The sequence below is a fragment of the Boleophthalmus pectinirostris genome, unplaced genomic scaffold (genome assembly GCF_026225935.1).
Source record: "Boleophthalmus pectinirostris isolate CB_2022bp ecotype Guang Dong unplaced genomic scaffold, ASM2622593v1 HiC_scaffold_10, whole genome shotgun sequence".
In the NCBI taxonomy this organism is placed as follows: Eukaryota; Metazoa; Chordata; class Actinopteri; order Gobiiformes; family Gobiidae; genus Boleophthalmus; species Boleophthalmus pectinirostris.
The window spans coordinates 20,072,587-20,089,779 of record NW_026570971.1 but is presented as its reverse complement, the minus strand read 5'-3'; the positions used below and the strand labels follow the sequence as shown (position 1 = coordinate 20,089,779).

At 38.7% G+C, this 17,193-nt stretch overlaps 1 protein-coding gene across 1 annotated transcript in view; it reads left to right on the top strand.

Annotated features, from left to right (window-relative positions):
* alk (ALK receptor tyrosine kinase) overlaps positions 1-17,193 on the top strand; it is a 582,818-nt gene that overhangs the window by 267,425 nt on the left and 298,200 nt on the right. Inside the window, exons 2-3 of the mRNA XM_055155128.1 lie at positions 4,074-4,179; positions 7,132-7,160. Of these exons, the coding sequence (XP_055011103.1) occupies positions 4,074-4,179; positions 7,132-7,160 (135 nt within the window). The remainder of the gene's footprint in view (positions 1-4,073; positions 4,180-7,131; positions 7,161-17,193) is intronic.

Below are 17,193 nucleotides of genomic sequence, written 5' to 3'. Positions count from 1 at the left end.
TAAGGGGAATAAAATATAGTCATTTCACACCACTGATGGCTAGCAGAACTAATAGCTACTGTTCACTTGGAAAGGTACCACCCCTGAGTTAAAAAACACTTTATTCTAATAATTCATCCCACTCCTTTGAGGCAGAGAAAAGATTATGCAACAAAACTGTAGTAAAGTGTATTCCCACTGCATTACGGTGGGTGGACAACCAGAATGAGCACACTTCATCAATTTAAATGTGTCACAACATTCAACTCCTCCCCTCCACATAAAGTGGTGTTTGGCTACTTCAGAAAAGACAAAATCAAGTACAAGTTTTAATCTGGACCAACAATCCCATTCCTTTGATCATAATAGAATTGTTTGAGCAAATCCATGTTTGTTTTTAAGTGGTCTTTTGAGTTTCAGTTTCAGGGGGCACAGCGGCACTGGCTCTGGAAAACAGAAACAGCATGAGCACAATTTACAATGTGTGTTTTGTGACTGGGAATATGTTTCTTCATTTTCTTTTTCATTGTTAAAGCCAAAGCCATCATACCGTTTAGTCAGTCTCTATCCTGAATATTTTATAAATCATGTTTTATGTCTCAATCTGACATCCTTGTTTAATAAAGGTCAGCTAAGTTTTAATGATAAAGCTAAGTAAATATTTGGAGTAAGTCTGAGTCGACATGAGCTGTGGGACCTTGCACCTCATTAGACTTTTGCATATATTATAAAAGAAGAGCTAGAGTAAAGAAATCTCTTTTACTAGAATAGGTTCATTGGTGCTAAATAATAAATGAAATACCCTTGAAACCTATATAGACTGTTAAAGGACTTTTAATATGTTGTTCTCTGTGCATTTCTTTGGTGGAGCACACACAATTTCCTCACCCATGCCTCAAGTTGGTCAGCCACCATCACATTCTAAATTAAAGGTGACATGTGTAACTTTCCTGGTGTAAGGTCTGCCAACTGCTTATCCCCATAAAGATGTCTTTGCTTTGCCTGGAATGTTGCACATCCATCCATACATTTTCTTCAACTTTATCCAGGAAATTTTGTACAACAAACAGTACAGTATTAAACATATCTAATTTCAAAGAAGGAAGTAAGTGCCGAAGTTACAGGTCAGATCTGTGGAGAGGCGACTATGCTGACAATAAGAATGCATGATTTTAAGGTATTATTAAAAGGACAGTCTGGAATTTTGGAAATATTTCCTGTATAGGCCAGAATATTGGAGATGTGTGGAGACACTTTTTGAAATATTCCATCCAGTCCTTATATTTGCAGAGGTCGCTGGTGCTAGGCTAGTGCATGTCAATGGCCAGAGTTATCCTGACACTAAAAACAGTCTTACCCACTCCACAAAACACTCGAAGCAAAACTATTATTACACCAGACTGTCCATGTAAATGTCTGTGTTGATAGAATAATGTTTGAACTAAAACTAACCTTGCATTGCATGAATCGTCGCATGTTGAGGGACTATTTTCTCATATATCAGTCCGCCGCTGCCAAACTTTCTGTCAAGAAGTACAAATCACTGCTGCTGCTCAGACATAAATCCTTCAAATGCAAGGTAGATTTTTCTTCTAAAATGATTCAAACATTTATTCCGACAGTGTAGTGTAATAATAGATTTGCTTTGGGTGTTTTGTGGAGTGGGTAAGACTGTTTTTAGTGGCAGGCTAACTATGGCCATTAACATGCGCTAGCCTAGCACCAGCGACCTCTGCAAATACAAAGAATGGATGGAATATTTAAAAAAGTGTCTCCACACGTCGCCAACACTCTGGCTCACTAGGAAATGAGGCCCTATGTCTAAAATTCTGAACTGTCCCTTTAAGCTGTAAAAATACGTTAAATATACTAAGCGGACCCTCCACGTGAAAAGTTACATACTGCACCTTTAAGTGCATTTAAGCAATCACAAACAAGTATGAGCACACAGTCTTTTGTTACTTGGGAACAATATGGTACAGGAATCGTGACAAAATTAAAAACATCTCCTTCAAAACTTTTGCTTTTGCCCAATCTGCATTCCAATTTATATGCGCATATGTTTGGTTCGAGTGACTGTTGAAACTTCAGAATCTCCTTCAACAGCAGCACACTGGTCCAATACGATGCACTAATCACCAGTAAACGGAGAAGAGGCGGGGGAGCTGGCATATGTGTGTCTGTGGTTGTGTGTGTGTCAGGAGCATGGGAACTTGTTAGCTCGACTTCACACGCCGTTCGACCACGCGATAATGAGCTTGCGCTTTTGGAAGGTGAAGACAAGAGTCAAACTGAATCACACAAACTTGTCCCAGCCTAATTATACAGCTTATTGATATCCGATAGCCAATTCATATGGGTCTTCTCACTCTTTAGCTTTATGACTCCAGTGCGGCGTGTCACTGTGGAGCTTGTAGACCATTAATCTTTGGCCTGCTGCAAAGGGCTGTTGCGCAGGTATTTAAAGATCACTTTTGGAATCAAGATTAATCTACTATCAATTGGTCACTCTTAATTAGGACCAACTTCTTAATAAGATAAGTTTGTTATGTAAAAAAAAGTGTTAAATAAAATGATTAAACTTTTTGCTCAGTGACACAATACTGTAGGGAATGGATAATCTGCACCACTTTATAATAACTAAAGCTCCTGTATTGCACTATTTTCTCATCTATGTTTCAATGTTGTTTCCTCATCAAAACAGACCTGGAGTTGTGTTTTGTTTCATTCACACATGTTAAACACATGTTTTTAGATTCCATACACCTTAACTAAGAACCATTTGGATGATTTCAGTCCTGGAATAGACAGTCTCTCTGAACAAAACATAAAAGTTTGCAAAACTTTAGGGGGCAGGAGTGCTACTTGAATATACAGAGAATCAGAATACACTAGACTGTTTGAGAATGATGTCAAATTCATGCGCTTGTCTGGGTCCGTTTTGTGGTGCAGCACAACAGTAAACAAAGCGGTTGAGATGGATGTAGACGAAGCCATACATTCTGTGTTGGCAAAGATTCCTGAGATCGAGGATTTAAAGATAGAACAGAGAGAATGTTTGGTGAATTTTATCAAGGGGAAAGCTGTTATTGCCCTTCTTCCTACGGGATTTGGTGCATTACATACGTCATGGCCAAACAGCGGCGATTGGTTAAATAAAAAAGTTCTTGCCTACTGTCAAGTGAACGAATCCTAACGAATCCTAATGCTGTGAGGTCAGACGGTTTCCACGAAGTGAAACCAGCTGAGGAATCAGGCTACTTCAGTGTAGGGACCAGTCTCAAATACAAAGTTGAAAAAACTGAGGCACTCTTTGTATTGTAACTTTGTATTTAACACATAAAAGGTAGTTACTGACTTGAAAACTACCACTTGATGACATCACAAGCTGGAACAGAGCATTTTAAGCTTTGGAAATGTAGACACACTAATAATAAAGGATTACTCGAACATGCGTGAATGAAACAAAACACAACTCCAGGTAGATTTTTGATGAAGTAACAACATTCTAACATTGCTTAAAGCTAAAAAGAGTCAGTTTTGTATAATATATGACATTTAATTAGTCTTAGTAAATCACAATCAAAGACTTAATTTATGATCAGCAAATAGTTTATTATTCTTTCATGTGAAGAGGGACAGTGCACAAAAATACAGTGACCAATCCTGATTCCAAGTCAAAGCATGAATGCTAATTTACAGCTGCAATCAGTGAGCACATTGGTGTAGATATAAATACTGATTCAAATGTAGATTTACAATAATATAGGGTTACATCATCCAAATATTATTAGTAATGATTCAGGCATATTAATCACTTAATTAAAGGGTTAGGGTTATAGTATTGATTTGGAAATATGTTTGAATCATCCTTAATAAAATATTAGATCTAGATATGGATTAGGCCTCTTTATGTTTAAGCTTTTAAGGGTGTTAAAGTAATTATTATGAAGTGTTACCGGATAATTCGATCATTTTAAGCATTTCGAATATTTTTAAAGTTGCTTGAATGGTGCTCTGTTTATTTTGTATGATGGCTCAATATTGTTGACATTATTGTTCCCGTCTTAATGAAAGCCTCTTGTCTGTTGCAGGTGAGCCGTTGGCAGGGAGAGGTGCGGCTGGTGTTCCTAAAGGATACTGGAACTTCTCGTGGGTGGCAGAGGATGACCTGAGCTTTCCCCTGGACACAGCCCCAGAGTCAAGTGAGCCGGACACTTCTACTACTACTACAACTACTGCTGACCCTAACACACTGCCAACAGCTACAATACACTGACATAACCTTTTGAGAAACTTTGACAGTGATCAGGGAGAGGAAAATGGTGCAAAATTGGTAGAAGAGGGGCAGCAGTTTGAGCATTCACCGGCCAACCTGAAATTTGGTGGTTAGGGCAAAATGCTTGTCTATTATGAAAGCTGTGTGTATGTGTGTGCGTGTATGTGTGTCAGAGTGGGGTTAGAGTAACTGGCGGCACAGATCGGGAGTCTTGCTTCTATCAGTCTGACCCCAGGGCAGCTGTGACTACAAGCGATTTACCTGATGTCACTGAGTGTGGAGAGTGAGTGGATAGTGCAGTGATGCTTGATTTAACTGGATTTGACAAATGTTATGTTGAATAAAAACTACATCATTCGGGTAATCTATTCCAAGAACAATGTACAGTAATTGTAATCATACAAATATTTATAATAACAGGTTAAATAAAAAGCAGTTATAGACATATACTGAATAAAGAAGTGAGCTAAAGGAGAGTGACGTCACACACGGTGTTCGGCTCCAGTCAAATGAAGCTCACGATGCTGGCAGTGATGGGCCGAATTTGGAGCCAAGTTCCATATTAGGAAAAGGAATTGGGTTACGGTTAAAATAGCAAAATAAAAACAGTAGGATCATGCAGAGCATTAATACAAATATTTTAAGACCAAAATGAGGAGCCTGACAGCAGCAGTTGAGAGAGGAGCAATGTTTTTTTCAATACAAAGTGAATACATGCATCCCAAATTTCGGACTTCTGGTCATCGCGCTGTGCATACTAGGAAGGGCCTTCTGAAAAAGTGAGCATCAGACTGTCATGTTTGATTTCCCAGTGGGATGTGTTTATTGTCAAAGTGTTTTCAAGTCTTTTGAACCATATCGCTTTTGTTTCTGGTTCTGATGTTGTCATATTTTAATTATGGGATTCGGACATTGTAACTGTGTGGTTGTTGGATGTCCTAACTGCAGAAATCGGCTAAAGAAATGGGCTTTGGAAGTTTGCGAACTCCGTAAATGCAGTCTTTTGAACCATATTGCTTTTGTTTCTTCATTCTTCCACAGGATGAATCAAAACGATAACCTTTGGCTGACTTAGAAATCATCCCGAGTTTGCAGCGAACATTTTGTATGTGGAGCGCCATCAAAGCAAAATCCCAATCCCTCGCCCAACCTTGGTTACAAATTGGAAAAGTCAATGCCAAAGCGAAAGGCACCAAGCGACCAAGACGTGATGTTGTTACAAGAACAAGAAAGTGCGAGCTCAGCCTGTTTGTCTTCTGTACCTCCCGCTTATTAAATGGGATTTTGCTTTGATGGTGCTCCACATACAAAATGTTTGCCACAAACTCGGAATGATTTCTTAGGCAGCCAAAGGTTTTCTTTCGTCCTTCCTGTGGATCAGTACTGCCCATCGCCTTCGCCTTTCACTATTTTTCAATTCAGTTGGGAAGGGAAACAGTTTGAACAGGGGTTTGCAGTCACACAGATCTGATTCTCTTTTGCAGTTATGGAGTTCGCAAACTTACGAAGACCAAGAACCACACAATTACGATGTCCAAATCCCAGAACAAAAATATGACAATATCAGAACCAGAAACAAAAGCAATATGGTTCAAAAGACTTGAAAAGATTGGCTTTGACAATAGACACATCCCACTGGGAAATCAAACATGGTGGTTTGATGCTCACTTTTTCGGAGGACCCTCCCCAGTATGCATTGTGCGATGACCGGAAGTCGGAAATTTGAGATACATGTAGTAGAGGCAGAGTCGATGGAGCCAGAAGTGCGCCCATGTTCACTTTCTATTTGGAACATGGCGGCTAGCAGGTTAGCTATGTCCATTTATACAGTCTATGGTTATAGCTAACAAGGGCAGTCATTTTTGGTCAACAAACCAAAATCTGTTCTACCTCAGGCCATGTTTGATTCATGTTGATATCCAGTTGAAGGTGATAGAAGGTCTTATAAATGTGGTCATAGTGCAAGTCATGATTCAAAATGTTTGCAGCACCCATGGGTCCTTAGCTGTTGTCGTTATGCTGTGACTGGGAAACACATGAACCGGTGCAGCAGCCAGCGGCAATGGTCACAGCTATAAAGTGTCACAAGGCTCAATAAATCAACAAGCAATTTATGATCGGGCTAATAATTTGGGTTATTGCTAATGTACTACAAGACAATCCTGTACTCTGTTATTAAAGCAGGTACAGTTTGATGTGGGATCAGATTGAAAGGCAGGGGATGCTAGCAGGGGAAGTTAAAGATCAGATCTGTGGAGAGGCAAGCCCACTCACAATGAAAACGCCTGTCCTTCAAGGTTTATAAAAGCATATGTATTTGAATAAATAATAATGATGCCTTGTACTTCTAATGTCCTTTCCAGGCTCATCGAAGCATCTCCAAGCACGACACTCTAGTCATTATTTATTTACTCCACGCTTAATGGTGTTAAGCTATTATTGTATCACTCTCTCTCACAGTCACACACAATATTCATACTAGGCAAAGTGTCCTGCCTAAGAGCACAAAGTCACAAAGTCCAAACTTGGTCTGATCAGGAATCGAATCGCTGATCTTCTGACGAGTGCTTTAACCACCGCCGCTGTAGAAGATGAATAAGTGTGAAGCCATATTGTGAAACAGTCCTGGCAAAGTATAAAGTCTCCAAATAGACAAGCAGATGGCGAACCCCCATACCGCAAAAGTCAGTGCTCATGTGAAATGAAAAATGATTATACAAACACAGAATATAGATGCAAGTCGTGTATGATTTATTGACAAAATGGGTCGCATAACTCAATTTATGATACGCTTAATATTTCTTGGCTATTAAAACGCCATTCAAGTGTGTTTTGAATCGCCTGTAGATAATGATGCCTGGAACAAAAAGCAGCACATCTGGGCACATGGCGTATGGGCATAGTTTGATCAAATAAATTAAATCCTAATAGCCTCAAACTCACTCTTCCAAAAAAGCCATCTGACAGCCCAAGGACAAACGTAATAAGTATATTTTATAACACATGTATAGCTTCTCCTGGGATGGTAAAAGATTTTATGTCTGGGTAAAGGGACTTGGTGGGACATATTTCTCCACTTGTTAAGCCTGAGCGTGGACTTTACGTGAGTCGTATATCCATTGAGACATTTTGATGATTTTAAACTGGGACGATTTCAGTGGGAAAAGTTAAAAGAGCCGGAGCATTTAAGAGTTAGCGGATTGGACGGGTTGAGGTCACACAGGAAGTGCAGAACGTGGTTGTAGGCCGGGGTTGCTCATACATCTCAGTGTTTCCCTCTAGCATCTGCTGTCTGCTGGCATTTATTACCCCTCACTAAAGCAGGCCCGGGCTCCAGCTGCACCAGGCAAGCTCTGCTCTCTATCTCCACTACACTGTCTGTGTGCAGGACCGAAGGGTAAACTGTGCTACGAGTACTTTAATAGGCTTACTCCATTGGTGTTGATACTGCCCTTTGATTTTATACACAGTTGGGGTTATTTTTAATGGGACAACTTGTGGTGTCTAGACATTTCTTTCTTTTTTTTTTTTTTTTTTTTTTTTGAGCCATTTTAAAAAATATAAAAGAAGACCTACTGTGCGTGTCTCTGCTCTGTAGTTAGAATCTATGACAACTGTGAATTATTATGTTGTAATTTGGACATTTTAAATCGGAATATTCATCTAAAACAACTTAATAAAAGAAACAAGTCAACTGTCTTCCACGTTAGAAAACTGTGGTGCTATTATCATGAGTATGATTATGATTTTTATTATTCTCAATATTTGTTCTATCTTTGTTTGTTTGATTTTCTTCTTTTTTTCTTTTCTTATCTTGTCTTTTCTTTTAAATATATGTATACATGTATATGGATATATTTTAATATATACATATTTATGTGTATATGGTAGGGCGCCACAATATATTGCATATTATTTATTTGCTTACTATTTATTTGCTTTATTGTATTATTTTTTTTCTCTTTTTCCATATTGTGCAGCCCTATATGGAACTATATTTGTGTGCCTGTAACAGTGTGTGCGAGTGAGTGGATGGGTAGGGAAGTATGTGGTCGTATATTTAAATATGTATATATATGTCTATGTATGTATATGTATATTATGTATTATTTGGTTAGGAGGTGGGAAGGGCAGACACTGTTTACTATGTTTACTATTTTGTTTTATACTTTTTCTTTTCTAAAAAAAAAAAGGTAAAAATATAAGTAACAAAAAACAAAAGAAAACTGTAGTGCCCAATCGGAGCTGATGTCGCGAAACGTTATTTCAACAAAAAGCTGTGAACTTGTTGGTTCCTCCTATGGACATCTAAGTGATTTTAACATTGCTAAAACATGCATGAATCACTCCAAATTCAACTTGAATAGTGAGTAAATGATGAGGGCAAACAACATAACATTGTTAAACATTGTTGTCTGCTTTAATAAAATGCATGATACTTTGGCCTCTGCAACAAATACAACAACAAATAGTGTCACAAAACAAAACAAAAATCTAACTTACAACCTCTGATTTTATATGTATGGTTAAAAACGCACTGGTTATGTAATGTCATTTACAAGACCAAATAATGTTAGGTTCTATATTAATATCACTGCGTGGAGTTCTGATAAAGATTATTGTATTCTTTTCTATTCTATTCTTATTTATTCAACCCCACTGCAGAATCTGCACAGCCTGTCTCAGTGTTGAATAGAGAACGGCTGTCATCCAAACAGTTTAAACAGTGATTTTATATTATTTAGCTCTGACAGTTCTATTCCTCCGTAGAGACAAAAGTTTAAATGTCAGACATAATTATAACATGTTGTAAGTATAATATTAAATTAGATTAACAGTTCTCTTCACTCATCTAATTAGCTCATATCAATGTAAACATCTCAGTTTGTCACAAAGCTGATTATTACTCAGAATTCTCACTTCAACTTACATACTTGATGCATTTCATTTCATTATTTCCTTATTCATAGATAGCAAGCTGCCATTTGCATTTGAACCCATATAGGTGGATAACATATAATATTTTAAAATCTTTCAAAGAAAATTATTTTATTGACACCCAGTTATAGAGATGTTTTGTTAGGTGGCATTAGTAGCAGTTGCAGCACCCTCTGTGGCCATTATGTAAGTCATGATTCTTGGCCTGGCAGCACCCGCGGGTCCCCAGCTGTTCACCCAACCCTCTAACTGTGAGTTACTGGATCAGAGCTTCAGCCTGCAGCACGGATGGTTAAAGGGTGGTAACAAGATGGATAATTAAAACAGCAAACAAATAAACAAAACTAAATACTATTAGAAGATGTGTGCCTGCCAGAAATATAATGATATGATGCTATCTACACTGTTGCTGCTGGTCCAACTTCGGAATTTTGGACATAGGGCCTCATTCCCTCGTGAGCCAGAGTGTTGGAGATGTGTGGAGACACTTTTTGAAATATTCCATCCAGTCCTTGAATTTGCAGAGGTCACTGGTGCTAGGATAGTGCATGTCAATGGCCATAGTTAGCCTGCTACTAAAAACAGAATTACCCACTCCACAAAACACCCGAAAAACAAATCTATTATTACACCAGACTGTCCATGTAAATGTCTGTGTTGATAGAATAATTTTACAAGTAAAACCAACCTTTGATTTCAAGGATATATATTTGAGCAGCAGCAGCAAGTTGTACTTCCTGTATGGGAAGCGTGGCAGCGGTGGACTGATATATGAGAAAATAATCCCTCAACATGTGCAGATTCATGCAATGTGATTCCGAACTGTCCCTTTAAACATTCACATACTGGTCAACTCCTCTATCTGGAAGTGGAACAGAAACATATATTACAGTTAATACCATCAAACATAAGATTAACATGGTTATTAGATTGAATTACTCTGCAATTAATGCAAATAGGTGAGCTGTAGTACCTGGAAATAGAGGATAATGGTCCACATCAACCCAAGGACAAGGAAATCGATTGATTTTCTTATACCTATAATGAATTAATGTTTAATGAATTCTGGACCTTTTAGTAAAATTCTGTAATTTGTTTTCACCCCACGGAGAGCTGACATGTTTTTTTATATTTACATTTTGTGAGTGCTGATAGTTGGCGATTTTTCCTTTTCCCATTAAAGGGCTCATATTATGCTATCTTCTGATCTCTGTTATAATGTTGTTACCTCTTCAAAAATATACCAGTGTGTGAGTCAGTTTTGGACCTTTAATGCTTCCCTCAGAAACATCATTAGACAAATCCAGTGCTTTGGTTTAGAAGAATCCCTGTGCACGTCCCCTGCCCTCCTCACAGCCTCCCCTGGTGGAGATAGATGTCTCTGCCCCGTGTGTGTGCCAGCTGTGACATGGGTCCTTAGATGGATGGGAGCCACTTGAGGAGTTGCCGTGTGCCACAATAGAACATCTGCCTCCCTGGGCTGTGAGTGCTGTTCTAGTGTAATGAGGCACAGTGGTGGAATAAAACACATTTACAAAAAGCGGGCGGGAACCAGAGTCGAAGCAGCGGTGAAACTATTTAAATATGGCGTCCTCCTGGTGTCACTGCACTCAGCCTTTTCCATCCCCACCAGTCTTCCATTTGCACCATCATAGATAGAGACAGCGCAGAACATGTGCCATTCTGTGTTAAACAAGAAGGGGGCGTTATTTTCACATGATCTTTGTGAAAATGTCTGTCGTTAAATGAATATTAAGGCCACTGGTACATGTTAAAATATATACAGATATACAGTGGGCACAAAGAATGTTTAAAAATATAGCCTAAGCTTTATGTGTACAATGTATGATCCAAGATATACCTGCCTTCAATGCTTATTTTTCAGATTATAATACACGACATTTAACATAATGTACCTATAAGGGTTGTCAAAAGTATCTAGTTTCGATTACTGCATTATTGTGATTATAGCTACAAATGATTAAACCACAAGAAATGAAAGCCTAACCAGAAAGTGTTGGATCAGGAGGAGCATATTGTCATAAAGCACTGACAATAAATCCACCATAAATATATTATATTATATGTATTATATAATCTATGACACCTGATGATCAGCACGTTACTTTTTGAACATTTTAAATGGTAATATTTAAAATGTCCAAATATTAAATGGCAAACTAAAAGAAACAAATCCACTAAGTTGTGTGTTAAAAAAAGCTGTGCTCAGTGGGAGCTAACATCACTGTAGACATCATCACAACAAAGAGTTGGCATCTCCGATGGATAGCTGCAGGTCACACTAGCTAGCAGCTGATTTTTGTTCATTTCCAAAATGACTGTGACGGAAGTAAGTGCAGAGCAGTGGGCGTATGCCGGTGGCAGTGAAAACGGGTATTGATTGGCAGTATGGCGTCTTAAAAATAAGCGACAACAACTTCGGGTGAGTAAATGATGAGGGGAAACAGATATAACATGGTTAAAAACTCAAAAAAGTCGATTTTGCATAATAGGTCTGCTTTAATCATGTTGAAAAAAGACATTATTAGAAAAAGTTTATTTTCTCTGGGCAGATTTTAGCAGATCAATCTCGTTTCTTCTCTGCTCAAAATGAAACATCTTTGTAATGGTTCAGATGAAACTTTGAAAAAAAGAAAGAAAAAGTGATTCGCTGAGTCAAATGAAAGATACTGCTAGTACAATGGCTGCGGGATGTTATTGACTGAAAAGATTGGAAAACTGTTTTAATGATTTGCAACCCACTGTAAGGCGAACCGCGCGTTGTGGTTTTTCAATTTCATGTGGCCGATTTTTGAGGCTGTTGTGAAGATTTCCTGTTGACCCCCTGCCACTGCGTTTGCTTTGTGTTTTGAAGGCGGATGCTGAGGACGAGGTGGAGGAGAGTTCAGGTGGAATTGGAAATCTGACATTTGGGTCTGATCCTGTGAAGGGAACAGTGACACACACAGAGAGGTGTCAAACACATCAGGGCCCTCTGAAACTCAAGACTACGCTCGCTCCATTTCAATGTTTGAAGTCACTTTGCATAGCACCGTGGAAGTTACCATGGGGAAAATAAAAAGTAACATACACTACCAGTCAAAAGTTTGGGCACACCCTCATTCAATGTTTTTTTTTGTTTTGTTTTGTTTTGACTACTAGTTTTTGTTTTCTGCATTTTAGGTACAATATCAAATATATGAAGCAAGATATATGACATGATGTAGTAAAGAAAAAGGTTCAATAACTGTACTAAATACAAAGTGAAGGATGACTACTTTGAGGTTTTGAATAAAAAAGTCTGTATAGTATCTTACTTCATATATTTGATGTCTTATGTATGTATATAACATGTAGAAAGTAATGAACATTAAAAAAAAAAAAAAAAAAACATTGAATGAGATGATGTGTCCAAACTTTTGACTGGTATTGTAATTTGTGTTTGTTTGCTGCTTGATGAGAATTGTTTTGTTATATCATCTCTCCACAGATCTGACCTGTCACTTGGTCTGCTGGTGTCCCCTGCTTGCCTCCATGAAGATATAAATAAATTTAAATACTTTGGATCATTCCAGGCAAAGCAATAACATGTTCACAGAGGCAAGCAGATGGCCCAACGCTCCACCAGAAAAGTTACTTAGTTCACTTTTAAATTTCAGTTCAAATAGTTGAGGAAAGAATTTGTATACATCTGATGTGTACCGGAATATACACTACAGAGTGAAACTACTTCAAACCCAAGTACTGCTATTTGTGTTTTTTATTGGTTGGTCAGTGAAGTGCTTCAGTCTGATTCCACTGATCTTTGTAAACAAACATGCTTTGTGTTCTAATTTACTCTTCCACTTGACTTCAACATGCAATAATCAACTATCCATGGTTGAAAATGAAAATGTCATTTCCCAGGCCTGAAAAGTCATGAAATTTTGAAAATTTTTTGAAAGTTTTGGAAAAGTCATGGAATTTTAGTATCTCCTTCACTTCCTTCTACAGTTTTCTGTTAAGTTCTCATTAGGCACATTCTGAACGTCTGCGCCTTTTGTTTAAAAGAAACGACAACAAATGCACTGACAGGATTTTGAATATTCAAAAACTACAATCCCAAACCATAAGGTGAGCATTTCATATTTAGCTCTAAAAGTCTGATCAATTCTACACATGTAGGTGCCGTAAAGTCATGGAAAATTCACTTTAGCAAATGAAAAAGTCATAGAAAAGTTTAGAAATTTTGTCAGTGAAAAGAGTGAGAACCCTGACTATCACAACTACCACAGGTTCTTCTGTTTTCTTACACCATGATAGACTACTAAGTTTTATCTTGTGTCCTTGGGCAAGACACTTAAGTATATCTAGCTGAGTGGTGTATGACTGTGCTTGTGTACCCGACCAGTAGATAGCAACCTTTCCCTTTACTTGGCCTAAAGACTACATTCTCTTTTACACTGACATTACCGACAGTGACATGAAGTACAAGGCTGCAATAAGAAAAATGGATCCTGGAAGGTGGAAGAATTTTCCGGTTCATTTTGTAGGTGCTGAAATTTCGACACATTGTTTCTCAGGAGTTTACTCTGCTCAGTTTAAACCCCCATCGCGGCTGCACTTCCACTTCGGTTTGTGCCGTACCCCGCCTCCACCCCGGCACCCCCTCGGTTTCTCATCATCTCATCATCCTATCATCCTCTTCGCTCTCCTCTGCCTCACCTTCTCCTAAACGTCTAATCTGCCACGCCCTTCATCACATTGTCTTCTGCTGAGGTCTGAGCGCTAAAGCAAACTCATTCAATCAAACTATTAATACTTTCTCTTTGTGTCTGAGTGTCTCCAGGTTGACATGCATTTTTACCAGGCTTATGTGGAGCTAAGCGCTTCACCAAACAGTGTACATGACTCATCAGCGGATCTGTATTTTGCATAGCACGTCAACGAGGGGAGGCGAAGTGAGAATTTAGCACAGCAGACAAAACACGACTCTTATATAAGCTGACGTACACATGATCAGAGTCTTTCATTGTCTTGGCGATGGCTTTTGTGTCCATGATCTGCTGTGACCCAAAGGAGGGACACTTTACTTTTGGCTTTCTCTCCTCAAACTACCCCTGACACAGATCTGCTGACCCTATCTGACCAGTCGTCCTGTTAAACTGCACTGGGACCTCCGACTGAGACACAAAGGCGACAGAGAAGTGCAGCGTAAATGATGCTGCAGCAAAACTTGAATTTCCCTCGGGATCAATAAAGTATCTCTCTCTCTCTCTCCCTCTCTCTGATCTAACACACATCTAAACCTTACAGCGAAAAAGGAAGCATAAAATGGATTCAGGGAGGTGGTTATGTAAATACTTATAGCCTTCCTCAAGTGAGCAGGCTGGGTTCCGTTGATGTTTGTATAGAGCTATAGTGCCATTGTGTCTGCATGCAAGAATACAGCTCTGATGTCTGAGAGAGGAGAAGCATGGGAATTTTGTGAGTCCTTTTGGTACTTTCATTCTTCTACTGTGAGTGGCTCAGTACTGAGAAAGTCTTTATATTAAACAACAAAGGGGTCGTATCTTTCGGGACCTCGAACTATTATTCTCACATTGCAGAGTTAAAGTTCTGGCTGTTTCACACATGTTTTACTATTATTACATTTAAAGGGGGAGTATTTTATTTCTCTGGTGTAGTACCATATTTTTCGGACTATAAGGTGCACTTAAAATCCTTAATTTTCTCAAAAATCAACAATGCTTCTTATAATCCGGTGCGCCTTATGTATTAATTCTGGTTGTACCTTACTGACCTCAAACTGGTTTTATGTGGTACACAGCGCTCAAAAATCTGTCAAAAAGCTACAAAGCCACAGCACTTGATGGATTGTCGGAGCATTACGGCTACTGTAGTCAGGAGCCTCACGGAGTAAAGGACGAAGTTTAGTTCTGCGTCAGCATTTATGAAATCAATGAAATGCTACAGAGAATATATGTCCATTCATGTATACGGTCTGTGGGTATGACCTGCAGATTTATAATCTCTGAAAAGTTTCACATGAACCATCTCCAACACGACACACGCACAGAACAGACTCACCACCAGCAGCACATCCTCTGTCACAGAAAGAACACTCTTATTCCAATGAGTCGTGTCCTTTAGTCTGACAAGCTCAACCACATCAGGGCATAAGAAGTGAGCTGTTTTTTTCAGTGCTTATAGTTTATGCAAATTAGTCATGTGGTTTTAAGTTTCATTTCTCTAAAACGTAAACAAATGTGCACAAAGCTGCATGAAACACATTATTACTCAATGTATATTTGAGTCGTCCTCGTTGGAAATAACAAAACAAACTTATATTATCCACCCATATTCACATTCATAATACACATTCACCAAGACAGGGAGGCAACGCCACGATCTGCCAATGGATCGTGGATGCCTGGGCTAAAGATCAGTCTCAAGTTTCGTCCGTTTGTTTCGCTTAATCCTCCTTATAATCTGGTGCACTTTATGTATGAAAATAAGCGAGAGAATTCAACATGATTGATATTGCGCTTATAATCTGGTGCATCTTATAGTCCGAAAAATACGGTAACTACTAACACTTCATACAACATATTCAGATCCGCATGTTACCTTTTATTGTTTTGAAAATGCTATATTCATCGAAAACAAACTCCGACTTCACAGCCCTGTCACAAAACAATCAGCGTACATCTCGATAATGAAACTACTGCACATCACATCAGGTTTGTCCAGATGTTGTGTACAGTTTTGTATCATGCTTTTGTATATTTATGGAGAATTGTCATGTGAGGACATGGATGACATAGGCTTGTGGGCACAGAATCTTACTGCTAATTGTAAGCAGGGTTCAAACAGGGCCCTAGAGAGATCGCTAAATGGCTCAAACATGCATGATGACCACTAAAACTTCTTCAGGCATGTTATTGATGAGGGAACATTATAACCACGGCGGGAAGTTTTAACAAAAAAAAAAGCATAATACTCTCTCTTTAAATTCATTTACATTTGTTTGGTTCTGTTTACTGATCTCGAGGAGCTGTTTTTTGCGTACAATGTTTTACTTTTTTGAAGATAATCAGTTTTGTCCATTTTCAAAATGACATTGCAGATTGGATTTTTCCTCCCCATTCGATTGACCCGCCCTGTTTTTGTACTTTTCAAATCGACCAGGTTCAGTTTGCCCCTGGTGCCCTTGGTGACTCTTGCCAATGCACAATTTATCTCAAGGGATTTTCCATTTGGTCCCATTCCAAACTCACTGTCCTGAACAGGTCACTCTTAAAGCAACATGCCTGAAGTCACTATCCATCAAAACACACCACATTTGGGCTGAGGTACACTTTAATAGATATAGAAAATGGTGAACATATTGAACCGATAATGTGCAAGTGCGAGTTTTTCTCCTCTGAGGCAGAAGTCATTTGAAAGTGGCCGGGGGCAGGCAGTGATTTACCAAGCTCCAGGGATGAGGGCTGTCTACAGGGAGTGGAGCACAGATGGAACCCAGACGCAAAGGGCAACAGTGGGGAGGGTCTTTCTGCAGGTCAAATACTCACTTTAACAGGAGTTTATCATGGATTTTTATCTGCAAATGGAGACATATGACAAGAGCGACTGTCAGGGATGGGACAAGATCTCATGCCGCAAAATTTCGACAAAGATAAAATTGCCACAAGATTGATTTGTTTACATTTAACTAAGACAAAGAAAATGTCAAGTTTCTTCAAGCCACTGATATTTGGATTTTTACTCTTTAAAACATGAAAAACAGAACTACTTCATTCATTCAACAGGAATGATCCAAAGTTATTCCATTTATCCAAATTTGTCACCACGATGGTCACTTTTTACATTTCTCAGATACCAGTTCAGTTTTGCCATAATGGTAAAGCTAGCAACAACCAGCATATTAATGTGCACTTCCTGATTATCTATACTTGGACAACAGACTTTATAAATGGGTTTAACCGTTTCAGACCTGAGTGCATTTTTAGTAC